Below are 17,545 nucleotides of genomic sequence, written 5' to 3' on the forward strand. Positions count from 1 at the left end.
CAGAAAGAAATGGGAATCCTATTTGGAAGGTAACGTTGTCTCTGAATCTTTCATACAAAAAGTCTGGCACACAATAATAAAATGACTAAATATCCAGAGAGACAAAAATATAACCAAAAATTAAAAGAAAATAAGACAAAAACAGCATACACATTCCTCTGAAGTGCACCTAGGCTATTTTCCAAGATAGACAATACGTAGGCTACAAATCAACATTCAACAGATTTAAGAAGACAGGTATTATACAGAGTATCTTCCATGGCGACAATGGGATGAACATAGAAATCAAAAGAATGAAAAGTGGGAAAATTCGAAAGGTTGTGGAAATTAAACAACACACAAGGGAAATTAGAAAATACTTAGAGCCAAACAATAAAAACACAATGCTCCAAACCTATGGGATGCTATGAGAGTGGTGTTAAGGGGGAAATGTATAGCTATAAATGCTTACATTAAAAAACAAGAAAACTCAAATAAACAACTTAACTTTACAACTTAAGGAACTAGAAAAAGAATAAGCTAAACCCAAGGCTAGCAGAAGGATGAAAATAATAAAGATTAGAACAGAGATAAATGAAATAGAGAATTGAAAATAGAAAAAAATTTAAAACCCAAAACAGGTTCTTTAAGAAAACACAAATTCCTAAAATCAGAAATGAAAGAGGGGACATTACTACTGGTTCTACATAAATAGAAAGGGTTATAAAGAGAGTATTGTGAACAACTGTACACCAACAAATTGGATAATCAAATTCCTAGAAACACGAAACTTACCAAGATTAAATCAGGAAAAAATAGAAAACCTGCACCCCAATAAAATAAATAAAATAAAAAGAGTAGCCTCGCTGGTATGGCTCAGTGGTGGAGGACATGATCAGACTCTCAGTTAAGGCATATGCTTGGGTTTCAGGCTCAATCCCCCCCAATAAGGAGTATTCAGGAGACAGCCAATCGATGATGTTTTCTCTCATCGATGTTTCTATCTCTCTATCCCTCTCCTTTCCTCTCTCTCTAAAAATTGTTAAAAATATATTTTTTTAAAAACCTCAATTTTTTATTTTTAATCTATGGTTCATTAGGTTAGACGTGCTTTTCTTTAACTTTTTCTTTTAAATGTCTCAAAAAGGAAATTTTATTAAAAGAGAACTTAGCCAGGTGGATGAACCCATGAAATGCTTGGTGCAGAGTGGACTGAAGGCAAAAGGAAGTCCCTTTTCCAGAGAAGAATCCAGAATGGGGGGACAACAGAAAGGGGGCTCAGGAAGCATGGGTGGGTTCAGTGGTGAATTTGATTCTAACATTTCTTTGAGTTCAGTGTTTTACAAATAGACCAAAATATCTCTTTTGTAACTGATGCTTTGCCATTCAATAAATTGGTGCCATTTATCATATTTTATGACTACTTTTCTGGTAGTTATATTTCAAATCTAGAAAGAACTATCCTATATAAAAGCCTAATATACAATTTGTCCCCTAGACCGGGAGTTCGACCGCTTGCTATGAGGTGTGCTGACCACCTGGGGGTGGCGTGGGACATGGCAGGCATTGGTGACATGTGCTGGCAGCAGGCAGCGGTGGAGGTGCTGCCAGCCCCAATGGGTCCCGATGAGCGGAACCGCGGCGGGATGGTGGAGCAGGTGAGCGGGTGGCACCAGGCCAAGGTGGGTGTGAGCAGGGTCCGATGGCCCCACCGATTGTCCTGCAGACTGAACCAGCAGCGGGGGAAGGGGGGCGGCGCCAGGGCCACCATCCAGCTCCCAGGCACTGGGGGAGTCAGGCGGGGGCTGATGACTCAAACGGAGGGAGATGGGTGGGGTCTGGGAGCCCAGGTGCTGCCCAGGGCCCAGAGGTCAGCTGGGACCTGCCCTTCCACGCCAGATGCTTGCACTTCAATCGCTGGCCAGGCCTAGAGACCACACCCGTGCACAAATTTCGTGGACCGGGCCTCTAGTAATTCTCTAAATAATCCAAGTCACATATCTTAATATATTACATAATTGAGTTTTTACTCCTTTCTCCAAAATTAAAGCTGACTCATTTACTTTTTCTAGTACTTGTCTTGATAGCAAATAGATACCAAAACAACAAGTCTAGAATTCATAAAGATAAACCAGGAATTTCTAAATAGGATCTGTGTCAAAATTAACAAATTCACAATTCCAAGTTTTACTATATATTATTGAGTGTTTACACAAAATCTAAATGTATATCATCTTTGTATCATAGCAATATTGTAAAAGACCTTTAATTGAGAAAACTTCCAATTCTTATTTTCCAAGTGTAGTAGTTTGATTCTAGAATTGGATAGCGTCCAGATACATTGAGAGAACAAGATATAAGTAAATATCTGTGCAATTTAACACAGGTCTAAATCATGAAAGAAATTACCTTGGTTTGTGGAAAGCAGCTAAGTGTCAAGTAAAAACTAATCCAAACCAAAATATTCAGCACAATTTTTATTTCTGGCAACTTTAGCTGCTGGCTAGAAAATCTATCCCAGCTAAGATATTAAATGGTGAAAATGCATTGAGCTATAAAGTTATTGGTAGATTTGATAGCCCTTTCTCTCAAGCAAAAACTATGATTACTGGTTCATATCACAAGTAAGAGAGCCTTGAATTAGATCAATGATTTGTAAGTGGAAGCCAGCAGTGAACCATATCTAGGGAATTTTTTTTGTCTTCAAAATATGTATATCCACCTTCCTTCACATTCCCCTTACCACTAAGATTCTGAAGGGAAGTGGAAATGATATAATAAATATGCATGTTTCTAAAAAGCCTCCTAGATTATTGTGTGTGTGTGTGTGTGTGTGTGTGTGTGTGTGTGTATAAAACTCTTCACTTTCATGGAGAGTTTCTGAATTAGGTCCGAGTCTATTTTTAACACTGTATCAATAGCAGGCAAACGGAGCAGAGCTATTTTGAATTGAAATAGCTCAAAGTGACAAGAACTCAGTGGAAGCTCTGCAGGTAAGGAAGGCTCTGCTCACACCAGCTGTAAGCAACTTCAGAGCTTTCTGTGCCAACTCCCTCCAAAACCCACTGCATCACATTTTAGACAATAACAAATATTCAATTCATCATCCTCAGAAAAGAATTTCGTCTACTTACCAGGCAAAAATGTAAAAGAAACTATTTGAACATCAAAAGAAACTAAGAAGTCACAGACACTGAAACAAAAAATTCCTCTGTTCTTGTATTAAAAGAATAACAACAAAATACTATTTTGTGCAACTGATAACTTGTTTGGAGACTTTTTGCCCATATTTTATCATTTTATTTTTTTGTGTTCTGTGGTTTTTTATTTCAGAGATTAAGGAAGAAGAAGAGAGATAGAAACATCAACGATGAGAGAAAATCATTGATCAACTGCCTCCTGCACACCCCACACCGGGGATTGAGCCCACAACCTGGGCATGTGTCCTGACTGGGAATCAAACTCAGGACCCTTCAGTCCACAGCTGACGCTCTATCCAATAAGCCAAACTGCTAGGACTGTGTGTTGTTGTTGTCGTCGTTTTTTATGTAGCATGGGTTTTTCTATTATAAAGCTCAGTCAAGCTGAAAATCTTAATCATTCTAGAACTTAGTAAACTACTATAAGGTGCCAAAACTGTGTATTAAAAACTAAATCTATTGCATGTGAAGATGGCTTGAGAGTTGGATTTAAAAACAAGCTTTCAAGCCGAAACCAGTTTGGCTCAGTGGATAGAGCGTAAGCCTGCGGACTGAAAGGTCCTGGGTTTGATACCGGTCAAGGGCATGTACCTTGGTTGGGGCACATCCCAGTAGGGGGTGTGCAAAAGGCAGCTGATTGATGATTCTCTCTCATCGATGTTTCTAACTCTCTATCCCTCTCTCTTCCTCGCTGTAAAAAAATCAATAAAATATATTTTAAAAAACAAATAAATAAAATAAAAACAAGCTTTCAAGGTGCAATTTAGAGCAAATGATTATACTTCTTTACAGCCATTATTTCAAATTCCTTATAAACAGTTCCACTACAGAAATGTGTCAGAAAAGTGGTCTTCTAATGATATTCAACTTTATTGTATTTTACAATGACACCTACTGGCCATTAAAAAATCATCCACTGACAGCTCTAGTAGGCTGATTACATAATAATACACACACACACCACCCTACATAAAAGCAGATTTGTTCACAGGTACTCACACCACAGAACTGCAACTAGAAGTAGAAACATTCTTTGTGACTGAGATAGTATTATTCATGCAAAAAGTAAAAATACAATGAAACGCCAAGTGTCAAAATTTTTATCTGAAAGCACTGATAAATATCTTAGTACTCCACTTCAGAATTAACAAAATCTAATGAACCACCTCTCCTTACCAAGTGATGAATTTTTTATTTAGGTTCTGGGACATATTAATATAAATTAGTAATAGAAAAAGGGAAATTATAGTACACTTGCTAATACTATATTAGTTCTTATCTTCTAAGATACAGGCAACATTTCAATCAGCTTACATTTTGGAAATTTATAATGCTTCTTTTAAAACTGTTTTCCAGTGAGCTACAAAACCAAGTGTTTTTTGTTTTTTTTTTAAATAAATGTACATATATTTTTAAAATTGATTTCAGAGAGGAAAGGAGAGGGAGAGATAGATCAATGATGAGAAAGAATCACTGACCGGCTGTCTCCTGCACGCCCCCTACTGGGGATCAAGCCGCAACCCAGGCAAGTGCTCTGATCAGGAATCAACAGTGACCTCTGACCTCCAGGTTCATAGGTCGAGGCTCAACCTTGGAGGCACACGGCGAGCAAAATCAAATTTTTAATGTAGTCTGTTCTTCCATAACATACGCTTAATTAAATTCCTGTATTAATTGTACATTTCATTGTGCAAGTATGGCAATTCAGTTATTTATATCTGCAAATACATTTTACTTCTGTCAAAGAGGTTCAAAAAGCATACTTTCTAAACCTAAGAAATAATCCATAACTAGATTTCTAGTCATTTTCCAATTTGCACTTACCTCGCACTATAGATTTTTGAGGCTCTCCACTTTCCTGAAGATTAGAAATAAAGAAGTATTTGCAATCAGCCTTGACCCTCAAAAACAAATAAGTTCCTAAACTGCAAACTAACGAATCTCTCAACCCAAATCCATATTTGGGATAAGGTCGTCGTGACTATCCTTCATGCTTGCACGCTTCCACAGCCTGCAGGGGTGAAAAGCACTCAAACCAACGAAGAAGGAAAAAAAGAGAACTATTCTGACACATCAATGGGTTACCAGACCTCCTCTTCCAAGAGGGACAACCTGGTTGTTTGGGTACATAACAGCCACGGGTTACATAATATACAGTTACAAAGAGTCCCAAGGATCTGACCGCCAGTGAATATCTGTCCTCGCCGCTCCCCCTTCCCACCCGGAGAAACAGCCCTTTCAGAAGAGCAATCCCTGGGATTCCTCCCCGGTGCCTGCAAAGCCGCGTCCTTCTCGCTGTCCGAGCTTCGTGCACGGAGCCCCTCCAGCCCTCACGACTCCGCCCGGCTCCGGCCCGTCCTCCCTGCAGGTGCCACCGCAGCCCCCACGCCCTAGGCCCCACGTCGCCGCTCCGGGCTCAGCCTCCACCCGCCTCGGCTGCCTGCTCCTCGCGACCTCCCGGCGGCTACCTGGGCTACGAAAGGCTCCGGGGCCACCGACAGTGCGGCTGCCACCTGCCCAGACCGTCCTCGTCGGACCCCCTCGAGAGCTCCTGCAGCCGGAGATGGACACCCCTTCTCCGGAGCCCTCGCGCCCCCCAAAGACAGCGCGGCCGCGGGCTTACCTGTCACCCCGCTGCCTCCGGCTTCTTACCGCCACCGCCTCCCGCAGCCGCCTGCCAACTGCAGCGCAACAAGCAGCCCTCCCATTGGCCGGGCCCACGTTGAACAACCGCCTCTCTTATTGGCTGCAGGAGGTCTGCGGCCCGCCCCTCGGTGCAGCATCAATTCCGGTCTGCGAACAAGGAAAACATCGCCTCTGCCCCGACCTTCTGTCCTCCACCATGGCTCCGATCGTCGTGAGACGACGGATGCACAGGTGTACTGGGTGAGGTGGGGGAAATGTCGACTGTCAGCCTCCTTCGCGTCATCTCCACCTGGTTCATAAGTCTGTGACCCCGAACCGGAACGGCTTCTCGGCTTTCCTGCCGGAAGGACCGCCAGGTGGCAACTTCCGCTTCCGGTTGGCTCCGGCAGGAGGCTTGACTATTGAGTGTCCTCAGAGGTCAGATTGCTGTCAGGTAAATTAGAGAGCTGGTGGGCGATCTCTTGAGTGGAAATAGGAATGAGATATCCATTCTGGGGGGGTTTCGAAAGGGAGAGACAAAATAAAGAAGGACGATGAGGGTGTGTGGCTCCAGAGGGAAGGCGATCGAAGAGCTAGCGGGAGAGACCTGTGAAGTTCTGGGGTGGTGGGGGTGGGTGTACAAGGATACAGTGGGAATGACGGGGCTTATTCAGCCTTTTTCCTACTCTGCCACCAGCAGCATCCCCTGTCCCGTGTTGTTGTTGTTTGATTGTTTGTTTACATTTGAGTTGAATAAAGTCAGAACAGCCCCCAAATCAAAAATGTGTGTAGGAGGGCCCTAGCTGATTTGGCTCAGTGGGAAGAGCGTCAGCCTGCGGACTGAAGGGTCCCAGGTTCAATTCCAGCCAAGGGCACAATGCCTGGATTTCGGGATCAATCCCCAGCGTGGGGGTTGCAGGAGGCAACCACTCAATGATTCTCTTTCATCGTTGATGTTTCATCATTGATCTCTCCTCCATTCCTCTCTGAAATCAATAAAAATATATATTTTTAAAATTTTTGGAGGAGGAATAATTATAATGCCTGCCTCACAAATATGTATAGTTGTTTTTTTTAATATATATATTTTATTCCCCCGACTGGAACCGAACCGGGACCCTTCAGTCCGCAGACTTATGCTCTACCCACTGAGCAAAACCGGCTAGGGCAAATATGTATAGTTTTAAGTGAGTTTTTTTTTTTTTTTTCTGCTGTGAATGTTTTGGACACGATGTTAAAGTGAAAAAACAGGGTACAAAGTCGCATCCATTTTTAGAGCGATTTACTCCAAAATTTTTACTATTTTAAAATTACATGTACATAGGTGCAGGGACTGGAAGGGACACTAAAAAATTCATTCGTCTTTTATTTACTAATGTTCTTATAATACCCCCAATTTTAAAAATGAGAGGAAATTGTGGTGTATGCTTGAAAGTCTTTGGTAAACCACAAAATTACATATGTTATAAGTGGTATTACCGTGTTTCCCCGAAAATAAGACATCCTCCGAAAATAAGACCTAGCGCAACTTTGGGAGAAAAAATTAATATACGACACTGTCTCATTTTCAGGGAAACAGGGTATCCTCTTATTTCCTTCTTAGGGATTCCATCCCCCTTTAGTGGAGGTTGATATTATAGGTTCACTCCAAACATAAGTAGATAGCTTTTTAAATTTTCATGACTACGTGGGTTTTCTTTGTGGAAATAACTCCTTGCTATTCTTGTTGGAACAACTCTGAACTGGAAATAATCACCTGTTGTTGAGTCCTTAGCATACTTTGTCACTTTATCTAATTTCCTATTTTACTGTGAAGTATATATAATAGAAAGGTGTATAAAAGAGTACTATTTAAAGAATTCTAATTAAGCAAACACTTGTGTACCCACCCTTCTGTTTAGGACATAAAGCATTGCCAATACCTTAGAACATGCATTCTCAACACAAGTGATTGGCCTTTGAGTATTTGAAAATTGGTTCTGAGAGATGGACAGTGTGTGAAAAAATCATAGATACTACTGAGGTGTGTGGCTCTCCAAAAAGCCATAGTACATAAACATGATATAACATATCTGTAGTGTTGAAATTTCATTGGGGGGGGGGGAATGAAAATGTGATAAGGAAAACAATTGTCCAAAAAACTCCTTTGGCATACAAGAATTAAGAATAGGTTGAAAAACACTGCTTTAGAAGCTCTGATTTTATGTCCTTCCCCAAGGGGTAACTACTATCCTGACTTGTGATAAGCATTCACTTGTTTCAAGCATTCATTTTATTTTCTATCTATCTATAATGCATTCCTAAAAAAATAAATTGTTAGGTTCTTCAATTTATATTGATGGGATCAAAGTATATGACTCACCCCTTTCTCATCATATTTGTAAGATTAATTCACACTGTTGCATGTTGTTTTTGTTGTCCAATATTCCATAAGTTTCTATTTCATAATCCATTGTTGGATATTTGGATTGTTTATAATTTGGGGCTAGAATCAATAATGTGGTTTAAAAGGTTTTTATAAAATATATCTATTGTTATATACATGCAAGAGTTTCTCTAAAGCAGTGTGCAGTCCAAAGAAAACATATTCAAGCCATATATGTAATTTAAAATTTCTTAGTAACCATTTTAAAAAGATAAAAAGAACCATAATAGCCAAAACCGGTTTGGCTCAGTGGTAGAGCGTCGGAGTCTGTGGACTGAAAGGTCCCAGGTTCGATTCCCGTCAACGGCATGTATATTGGTTGCGGGCACATCCCCGGTAGGGGGTGTGCAAGAGGCAGCTGGTCGATGTTTCTCTCTCATCAATGTTTCTAGCTCTCTATCTCTCTCCCTTCCTCTCTGTAAAAAAATCAATAAAATATATATTTTTTTAAAAAGAACCATAACATTAATTTAACATAATCAGTGTTAAAATTATTAATGAAATATTTTGTTTTCTTCATAATGTCTTTAAGACTTATGTATTTTACACTTATAGAATGTTTTATGCTAAGTTTTCATAAACACTTGATCTATGTTTCTATTTTATCAAATTTACTGTTGATAAAGTAAATCCGTATACCCAAATTGTTTGAAATACACTCTAAATTTTCCAATAATTAATTTGAGAATCAATTTTGAAATTTAAATTAATTAAAATTAATAGGAAGTCTAGTTTCCCAGTTACACTAACCACATTCCAATGCTAGTGGCTACCATATTGGACAATGCAGATCTAGAGTATATAAACTTAGGAGTAGAATTGCTAGGTCATAAAGTATTCAGATGTTCCACTTTCCTAGATCATGCCAAACAGTTTTTCAGAGTGGTTGTGCTAAGTCACATTCTCGCCCCCTGGGTGTGAAAGTGGAAGGCACATCACAGTGAGCTGAAGTTTATTTTTATGTTATGTATAAAAATAATACTAGTAAAACTGAAGTCTTTATGTTACTATTGAGGGCATATTTTATTTAAGGAAACAAACTTACAAATTAAAAAGGGGTCCTTTTAAAAATATATATATTTTTATTAATTTCAGGGAGGAAGAGAGAGGGAGAGAGAGAGAGAGAAACATCAATGATGAGACGGAATCATTCATTTGCTGCCTCCTGCACACCCCCTACTGGGGACCAAGCCCACAACCTAGGCATGTGCCCTGAGCAGGAATCGAACCATGACTGCCTGGTTCATAGGTCAACACTCAACCACTAAGTCAAATAGATGATGATAGATAGATAGATAATAGATGATAGAGAAGGTCACATACTCAGGTTGCGGTTCCATCCCCTGTGGGGTGCATATGTGTGCCTCTCTGTATTCCACCCTCCCCCTCACCCACCTCACCCCCTTTCTTTCTCCCTTTCTCTCTCTCTAAAAAATCAATTTAAAAGAACATGTTAAAATTCAACCCATTGCCTGTTTTGTGTACAGACCATCAGTTAATAATGTTTTTTACAGACAATCATGTACAATCAATTTGACATTAAGGGACACTAAACTTTAAGCCCTAGTTAAACAAAATGTTATCCTCCCAAAAATGACATTTTCCTCATCAGTAGACCTGTATTACAAAAAAATATATACTCCGTTATTATGTTCTGAATGTTATCAACAAAATATTTGTGGAAAGTTGTTTTCTCTTGCTTTTTAAGTTCCCACATAGTCTAAAATATTGACTATCTGGCTCCTTACAGAAAAAATTCATGCTATCATGTATACGTTTAAACACAATCATACTATATAATATTTTAATAGGATCATCTAAAGAAAGTAACATATCAGTGTGTAAGACATCTTCATTATGCATAATGAAAGCACTAAAAGAAAGGGAACAGTATTGCTTAGAAATTAGGAACAAGGAGAGAATCCAAGATGGCTGCTCGGGTAGGCAACTAGCCGCAGCCGCACACAAAAATTTTAATAAAATACAACTAAAATATAAAATGGACATTACCCAGAACTACAGGAAAGTCGACTGACTGGAAATCCTACAACAAGAAGCAAGGAGAAAACCAGAAGGAAGTGCGGAGGAGCTGTAAAAGCCTAAGGTACGGAGACACGCGGCGCGCGCGGAGAGGACGGAGCCAGAGAGGAGGGAGGCCGAGTGCCTGGCGGGCGTTCCCAAGTGGGAAGGAGAGAAAACTCCGACTGTGCTGGGCCCCCGACTGCTCTGAACCCCAGTTCTGGGCCAGACCCCGGGGACTCAGGCTCAGCCAGAGGGAGCTGGGCTGTAAGTCGGAACCCCGGGGTAGCGGAGAAAGGAGGTCCCGGAGGCGCGCACACTGCCCCCAGAGAAGGGACGGTCGGCTGTGCCGCGGGATTGCCCTGACGGGAAGGAGACTGGGCCTCCAGACTGCTGTGAACGCCACCTCCAACTCCACTTCCAACTGAACTGAACCCCAATACCGGGCTCATTGGGGGAGAGCATAGACTGTTTGGCAGCAGGCGAAAACCGAGGGCACCTTTCTCTCAGAGGCGCCGGCAGCGAGCACTGAAGGACCCGCATAGGGCGGGGCTGACGGAAGCCAAAGCTGCAGGCTCCACCCTGAAATCCCGTCCCATCTGTAACTGCGAAATGCGACAACAAAATAGATCACAAACGAAAGAAATGGAGGACAAAAAGCGTCTGGATATAGAGTTCAAATCTACGCTTATAAGGTTTTTCAAGAATTTCCTAGAAAAGATGGATAAGGCCTATGAGGATATGAAAAGAGACCATCAAGAAATGATAAGGGAACAACAAGAAATAAAGAATACATTGTCTGAAATAAAAAATATTCTACAGAGTCCTAAAAACAGAAGGGAAGATCGCAAGAATCAAGTCAAAGATTTGGAACATAAAGAGCCAGAAGACACTCCTCCACAGAAGCTAGAAGGCAAGAGAATCCAGAAAATTGAAGATAATGTAAGAAACCTCTGGGACAACTTCAAGCGAACCAACATCAGAATTATGGGGGTTCCAGAAGATGAGAGAGAGCAAGATATCGAAAACATACTGAAAGAAATAGTGACAGAAAACTTCCCCCACCTGGTGAAAGAATTTGACTTACAAGTCCAGGAAGTGCACAGAACTCCAAACAAAAGGAATCCAAAGAGGACCACACCGAGACACATCATTATTAAAATTCCAAGAGCAAAAGATAAAGAGAGAATATTAAAAGAAGCAAGAGCAAAGAAGGTAGTAACTTATAAAGGAGCACCTATACGATTGTCAGCTGACTTCTCAACAGAAACCATGCAGGCCAGAAGGGAATGGCAAGAAATATACAAGGTGCTGAATAGCAAGAACCTACAGCCAAAAATAAGCTACCCAGCGAAGCTATCACTCAGAATCAAAGGCCAGATAAAGAGCTTCACTAATAAAAAAAAGCTAAAGGAGTTCATCACCACCAAACCAGAATTATATGAATTGCTGAAGGGGGTTCTTTCAGAAGAGAAAGTAAACAAAGATAAAAATTATGAACAACAAATACGTAATTATCAACAAGTGAATCTAAAAACCAAGGAAATTAAAAAAATCTAATGAACAATATTAACTGTTGAATATAATAGAATCAGAGGTATGGAAGGGGAGTGAACTGACGATTCTTGGGGAAAAGGGGAGAGGGGGGCGTGGGAAGAGACTGAACATAAACTGTGCACCTATGGATGAGGACAATGGGGAGAGGGGAAAGGGCAGAGGGTGGGGTGGGAACCTGGTGGAGGAGAGCAATGGTGGGGAGGGGGGAAGGAACATTTGTAATAATATGAAAAATAAAAACTTATTAAAAAAAATAATAATAAATAAATAAATAAATAAATTAGCTAGAAAGAAAAAAAAAAAAAAAAAAAAAGAAATTAGGAACAAGGACTCTGAAACCAAACTGCAAGTTGTACCACTTATTATTTTTGTTACCTCCAGAGAGTTACCTTCATGCACCCTCATTGTCTTCATCTGTAAAATGAAAATAATCATTGTAATTTAAGTTCAAATAGTTGCTTTGGAAGTAACAGTTAATATATGTAAAGTACTTTAGAGTATCTGGGACATTTATTGACAGACATTAAATGTCTACCATTATTTTAATGGAGAAAAGAATAAACAAAATAAATGGTCATCTCTGAGTGATGGTATTATTGATTTTTTTTTTAAATTATATGTGTGTGTTTCCTAATTGTGAACATACACTGGTTATATAATAACATGCTGTATATTAGTTCTCTCTTTAAAACATTAATTTTAAATGTTTTACCTTAAAACATTAGTAGTAAACTTGGTTATTCAATAGCTACAATGTGCAATTTCTCTTTTACTTTAATCTTTTCCTATAGACATGGCCCATGGACATGAACATGAGCATGGGCATGGGCATGGTAAATTGGTACTTCCGGATTATAGAAAATGGAAGATAGAAGGGACACCCTTAGAAACTGTGCAGGAGAAGCTGGCGGCACGGGGGCTCAAGGACCCTTGGGGCCGGTAAGAATCTTTAATTTAGATAGAATTTATCGTAGAGAATCGTTATTTGCTTCTTTTTTGTGTATTTCCCTTTAAAAAAAATAATTGAAGATGGCTTTTTACATTAAAGTTTTAAAATCCGTTTTATTGAAGTATCATTCACATTCAGTAAAATTCACCCATTTTGAGTGTCTAATTTCATGAGTTTTGGTAAATGTATACAATTATGTAACCACCACAGTCATGTCATAAACTATTTCTGTCATCCCAAAAGTTCTTTTGTGCCCTTTCACACTCAGTGTCATCCTGCCCTGCTCCTGGCAACCTTTGATCGGCTTTGTGTCTCCACCCTTTCCTCGCCACCTTCGCTCGGCATACTGCTTTGGAGACATAAGCGCACTGTTAGCTGGTATCCCTCGTTTCTTCCTTATTGACTGCTGAGCAACATCCACTGTGTGCATAGACCTCATTTTGTTTGCAGTTCACCAATTAGTAATTGTCATTTGTGTTGTTTCCAGTTTTTAACCGTTATGAGTAAAGATGCTATAACCAATCTAATACAAGTCTGAGTGAACATGATGTTTTCATTTCTCTAAGAGTAGGGTTTCTGGATCATATCATAAGTGTGTGATTATTTTCATAGGAAACCTGCCAAACTGTTTTTCCAAAGTAGCTGTACCATTTTGCATTCCCACCAGCAATGTATGAGAATTTCAGTTGTTCAATATCCTCCTCATCAATACTTGGCATTATTGGTCTTCTAGTTTTAGCCATTTTTGTGAATGTTATGCCTCTTTGTTATTTTAATTTGAATTTCCATGGTTTTATGAAGACACAATCATAACATTCTTTTCCAGTGCTTGTCATTAGTGCTTTCCCCCTGCTCCCCTTTGGTGCAGTGGCTATTCACATATTTTGCCTATTTCTTTATCAGGGTATTTATCTTCTTTTACTGAATTCCTAGAGGCCCAGTGCACTAAATTCATGCATGGGTAGGGTCCCTAGGCGTGGCCAGTGACCAGGGCCAATCAGGACCTTCTGGCTGCTGGCCAGGACCTCCCTTCTCCGGCTGGCAGCAGCCAGGGCCTTCCTTTATTTCACACCACCCCCTGGTGGTCAGCACATGTCATAACGAGCAATCGAACTCCTGGTCTCCCAGTCAAACTCTCAAGAGGACATTTACATATTAGCCTTTTATCAGATATATATTTTACAAATGTTTTTTGTTTTATTTTTTAATATTTCTTTTAAAAATATTTTTTTTATTGATTTCAGAGAGAAAGGGATCAAAAGAGAGAGAGAAAGCAGGGGAGAAACATCAATGATGAGAGAGAATCATTGATTGATTGCCTCCTGCACACCTCTACTAGGGATCGAGCCTGAAACCCGGGTATATGCCTATACCGGACCAGGAATCAAATCGTGACCTCCTGGTTCATAGATCGATGCTCAACAACTAAACCATTCTGGCTGGGCTACAAATGTTTTTTCCTAAGAGTTTGGCTTATTTTTTCATTTTTTAAATAATGTCTTTCAAAGAGTTTTAAATTTTGATGAAGTCCCAATCTGGCACTTTTCTATTATGGTTTGTGCTTTTTGCACCCTCAATTTTCTCCTGTGGTTTCTCTTACAAGTTTTTATAGTGTTACCTTTATATACTGTGAGGTGAGGATGAAAGTATTTTTGCATTTGGACATCAGTTGTCCCAGCACCATTTGCTAAGACTGTCTTTCCCATATTGGTTTACCTTAATGCCTTTGTAAAAAATCAATTGACAGTATCTGTGTGGTCTATTTCTGGATTCTATTCTGTTATCCAGAATAGAATGTCCACCCTTATGACAATACTACAGTGTCTTCAAATCAGGTAGCATAAGAGCTCCATTTTTAAAAAAAGCTATTTTAGGTTCTTTGCATTTATATTTAAAATTTAGGTTGAGTGTTTCAGTTTCTACAAAAAGCTGCCTTGGATTTTATTGATAATTGGGATTTCACTGAATCTATAGCTCAATTGAGGATAATGATATCTTTTTAAAAAATATATTTTATTGATTTTTTTTACAGAGAGGAAGAGAGAGGGATAGAGAGTTAGAAACGTCGATGAGAGAGAATCATTGATCAGCTGCCTCTTGCACACCCGCTACTGGGGATGTGCCCTCAACCAAGCAAGGTACATGCCCTTGACTGGAATCGAACCCGGGACCTTTCAGTCCGCAGGCCGAAGCTCTATCCATTGAGCCAAACCAGTTTCGGCGATAATTGATATCTTAACACCATAGAATCTCCTAGTCTATGAACAATTTAGATCCTCTTTAATTTCTCAGCAGTGTTCTATATATAGGCCTTGTAATATTTTATTAAATCTATCTTGAGTTTTTCCATATTTTAATAGTATTGTAAATGGTATTTTAAACTTTAATTTCCAGTTTTTTGCTAATATATAAAAATATAATTGGGGTTTATATATTGACTTTGTATCATGTTCCCTTGCTAAATTCACTTTTTAGTTCCAACATTTTTTTTACAGATTGTTTAGCCTGTACTTCATAAGTGATCACTTTTGTACACTTGTTTTATTTCTTCCTTTTCAATCTATAAACTTTTAATTTCTTTTTTTTTTTTTTTTTTTGCATTACTGTACTGGCTAACACTGCTAGTATAATGTTGAATAGAAGTGATGTAAATGGACATTCTTGCCTGTTCTGCATCTATTGAGATGCTCACATAATTCCTTTATTCTATTAATATGATGAATTACCCTTAATGATTTTTCAAAGATTAAACCAATCTTGAATTCCTAAGGTAAATTCTATTTCATCATGATATATTATCCTATATATATATATATATATATATATATATATATATATATATACACACACACACACACACACACACATATAGTTGGATTCAATTTTCTAAAATTTTGTTAAGAATATTTTCATCTAGCCCTAACTAGTTTGGCTCAATAGATAGAGCATCGGCCTGCAGACTGAAGGGTCCCAGGTTCGATTCCGGTCAAGGGCATGTACCTTGGTTGTGAGCACAACCCTAGTAGGAGGTGTGCAGGAGGCAGTTGGTTGATGTTTCTCTCTCATCGATGTTTCTGACTCTTTATTCCCCTCCCTTCCTCTCTGTAAAAACCAATTATATATATATATATATATATTTTTTTCTTTTTTCTTTTTTTTAAAGAACATCTGCATCTAGCCTTGACTGGTTTGACTCAGTGGATAGAGTGTTGGCCTGCAGACTTAAGGGTCCCAGGTTCAATTCCAGTCAAGGGCATGTACCTTGGTTTGGGCACATCCTGGGGGCGGGGGAGGGGGGCGGGGGGGGGCGCGGGGCGGTGCAGGAGTTAGCTGATTGATGTTTCTCTCTCATTGATGTTTCTAGCTCTCTATCCCTCTCCCTTCCTCTCTTATAAAAAATCAATGAAATATATATATTTTTAAAAGAATATTTGCATTTAAAATAAAAAAACAATATTTGCATCTATGTTCATTAGCGATATTACTCTATAGTTTTCTTCTAATGTCTTTGTCTGATTTTGGTATCTATCAATAAATTGTATTTGATTATCTCATATTTTCTAATAAGTCAGATCTTTAGTTAAGTGGTTTTTGTTCTTCATAACATGATTTTTCCCACTCACTTACCGCTGCCTGTAAGAGAAGACTTTTTTCAGGAGAGGTCTCTGAGTTCTGTTTACACCTCTGTTTAGGGTGCTCAGAAGAATGATTGCCAGAGCAGGAAATCAGTCTTCTAAACTTCAGGCTGCTGTGATAGAGAAATTTATTAGTAGTAAGAATAATGTCAAATGTTACATACTCTCTGTGCCAAAATATATCACACATCACCCTTTTTATTCTTTATAACAACATTATAAGATAGATAGTCATCACTGAGTAGGAGAGGAAGCAGGCTCTGACAGGTTAAGTAACCTGCCCATCCTAAGAGGTTGTGAATCTAGTGTAAGTGTCAGGGCAAAGGTTAATACTCTACCTCTGTCCACGATGCTGTAATGACTAATATAGGCAAAGCCACATAGCTGATCTGTGATGGATAGAGCCAAAGAAAGTCTTGCATTTGAGGATCTTGTAGAAATCCTGAGTATTATGACTCTGAATATGAAATCAAGTGTTTTTTCTTCTACTTTACATGTGAAATGCAGGCATATGGACCTAATTATCCTATGTCACCGAAAGATACCTATTGTTGTCCATTAAATGGTCTTATATAAGGTTGCATTTACATCTGTTAAAAAGATGAAAGTTAAATGTATTTTACTCAGTGAACGTGCATGTATGTGATTATAACCTTTGCTCCTTTTTTTTTTGTTTTGTTTTGTTTCTAGCAATGAAGCTTGGAGATACATGGGTGGCTTTGCAGACAATGTCACCTTTGTTGGTGCAATGCTAAAAGGATTCAAATGGGGGTTTGCTGCATTTGTGGTAGCTGTAGGGGTTGAATATTTCCTGGAGTCCCAGAATAAAGATAAGAAGCACCACTGAAGATAATACCTAGAAGTATCTTAGTGACTTCTTAACTCTGTTATTAAAATAAGATTTCTTCACTGTAGCCTTCTCATCTGTGTGTTTGTCCCTTAAAGAATACTACTAAGATTTAATAAAGCATACATGTTCCATGACCTCACTCATTTATGGATAATAAAGAACATTATAAACTGATGAACCAAAAGATAGATATAGAGACGGTAACAACAACAAGCAGACTGTCAAATTACAGCGGGGAGGGGAGGGAGATATGGGGGAGATAAGAGATCAACCGAAGGACTTGTATGCATGCAAATAAGTATAACC

At 39.1% G+C, this 17,545-nt stretch overlaps 2 protein-coding genes across 11 annotated transcripts in view; one reads left to right on the forward strand and one right to left on the reverse strand.

Annotated features, from left to right (window-relative positions):
• HYCC2 (hyccin PI4KA lipid kinase complex subunit 2) overlaps positions 1-5,941 on the reverse strand; it is a 41,976-nt gene extending 36,035 nt beyond the window's left edge. For 5 of the 10 annotated variants that reach the window (XM_084893203.1, XM_084893198.1, XM_084893197.1 and 2 more), the window contains exons 1-2: positions 5,803-5,941; positions 5,004-5,037 (exon numbers count right to left, since the gene is read on the reverse strand). The gene's annotated coding sequence lies outside the window, so the exon portion shown is untranslated. Of the gene's footprint in view, positions 1-5,003; positions 5,038-5,647; positions 5,774-5,802 lie in introns of those variants that run through there. The other 5 variants (XM_084893202.1, XM_084893200.1, XM_084893205.1 and 2 more) reach the window with 3 other exon arrangements.
• A 9-nt stretch (positions 5,942-5,950) lies between these two features.
• NDUFB3 (NADH:ubiquinone oxidoreductase subunit B3) lies at positions 5,951-17,303 on the forward strand. Its single transcript, XM_084893297.1, has 3 exons — positions 5,951-6,258; positions 12,597-12,744; positions 17,080-17,303. The coding sequence occupies exons 2-3, from the start codon at positions 12,599-12,601 to the stop codon at positions 17,234-17,236; spliced, it is 303 nt and encodes a 100-aa protein (XP_084749423.1). The 5' UTR covers positions 5,951-6,258; positions 12,597-12,598; the 3' UTR covers positions 17,237-17,303.
• Positions 17,304-17,545: the final 242 nt, after the last annotated feature.

The sequence above is a fragment of the Pipistrellus hanaki genome (assembly GCF_964339955.1).
Source record: "Pipistrellus hanaki genome assembly, chromosome: 8".
Taxonomy (NCBI): Eukaryota; Metazoa; Chordata; class Mammalia; order Chiroptera; family Vespertilionidae; genus Pipistrellus; species Pipistrellus hanaki.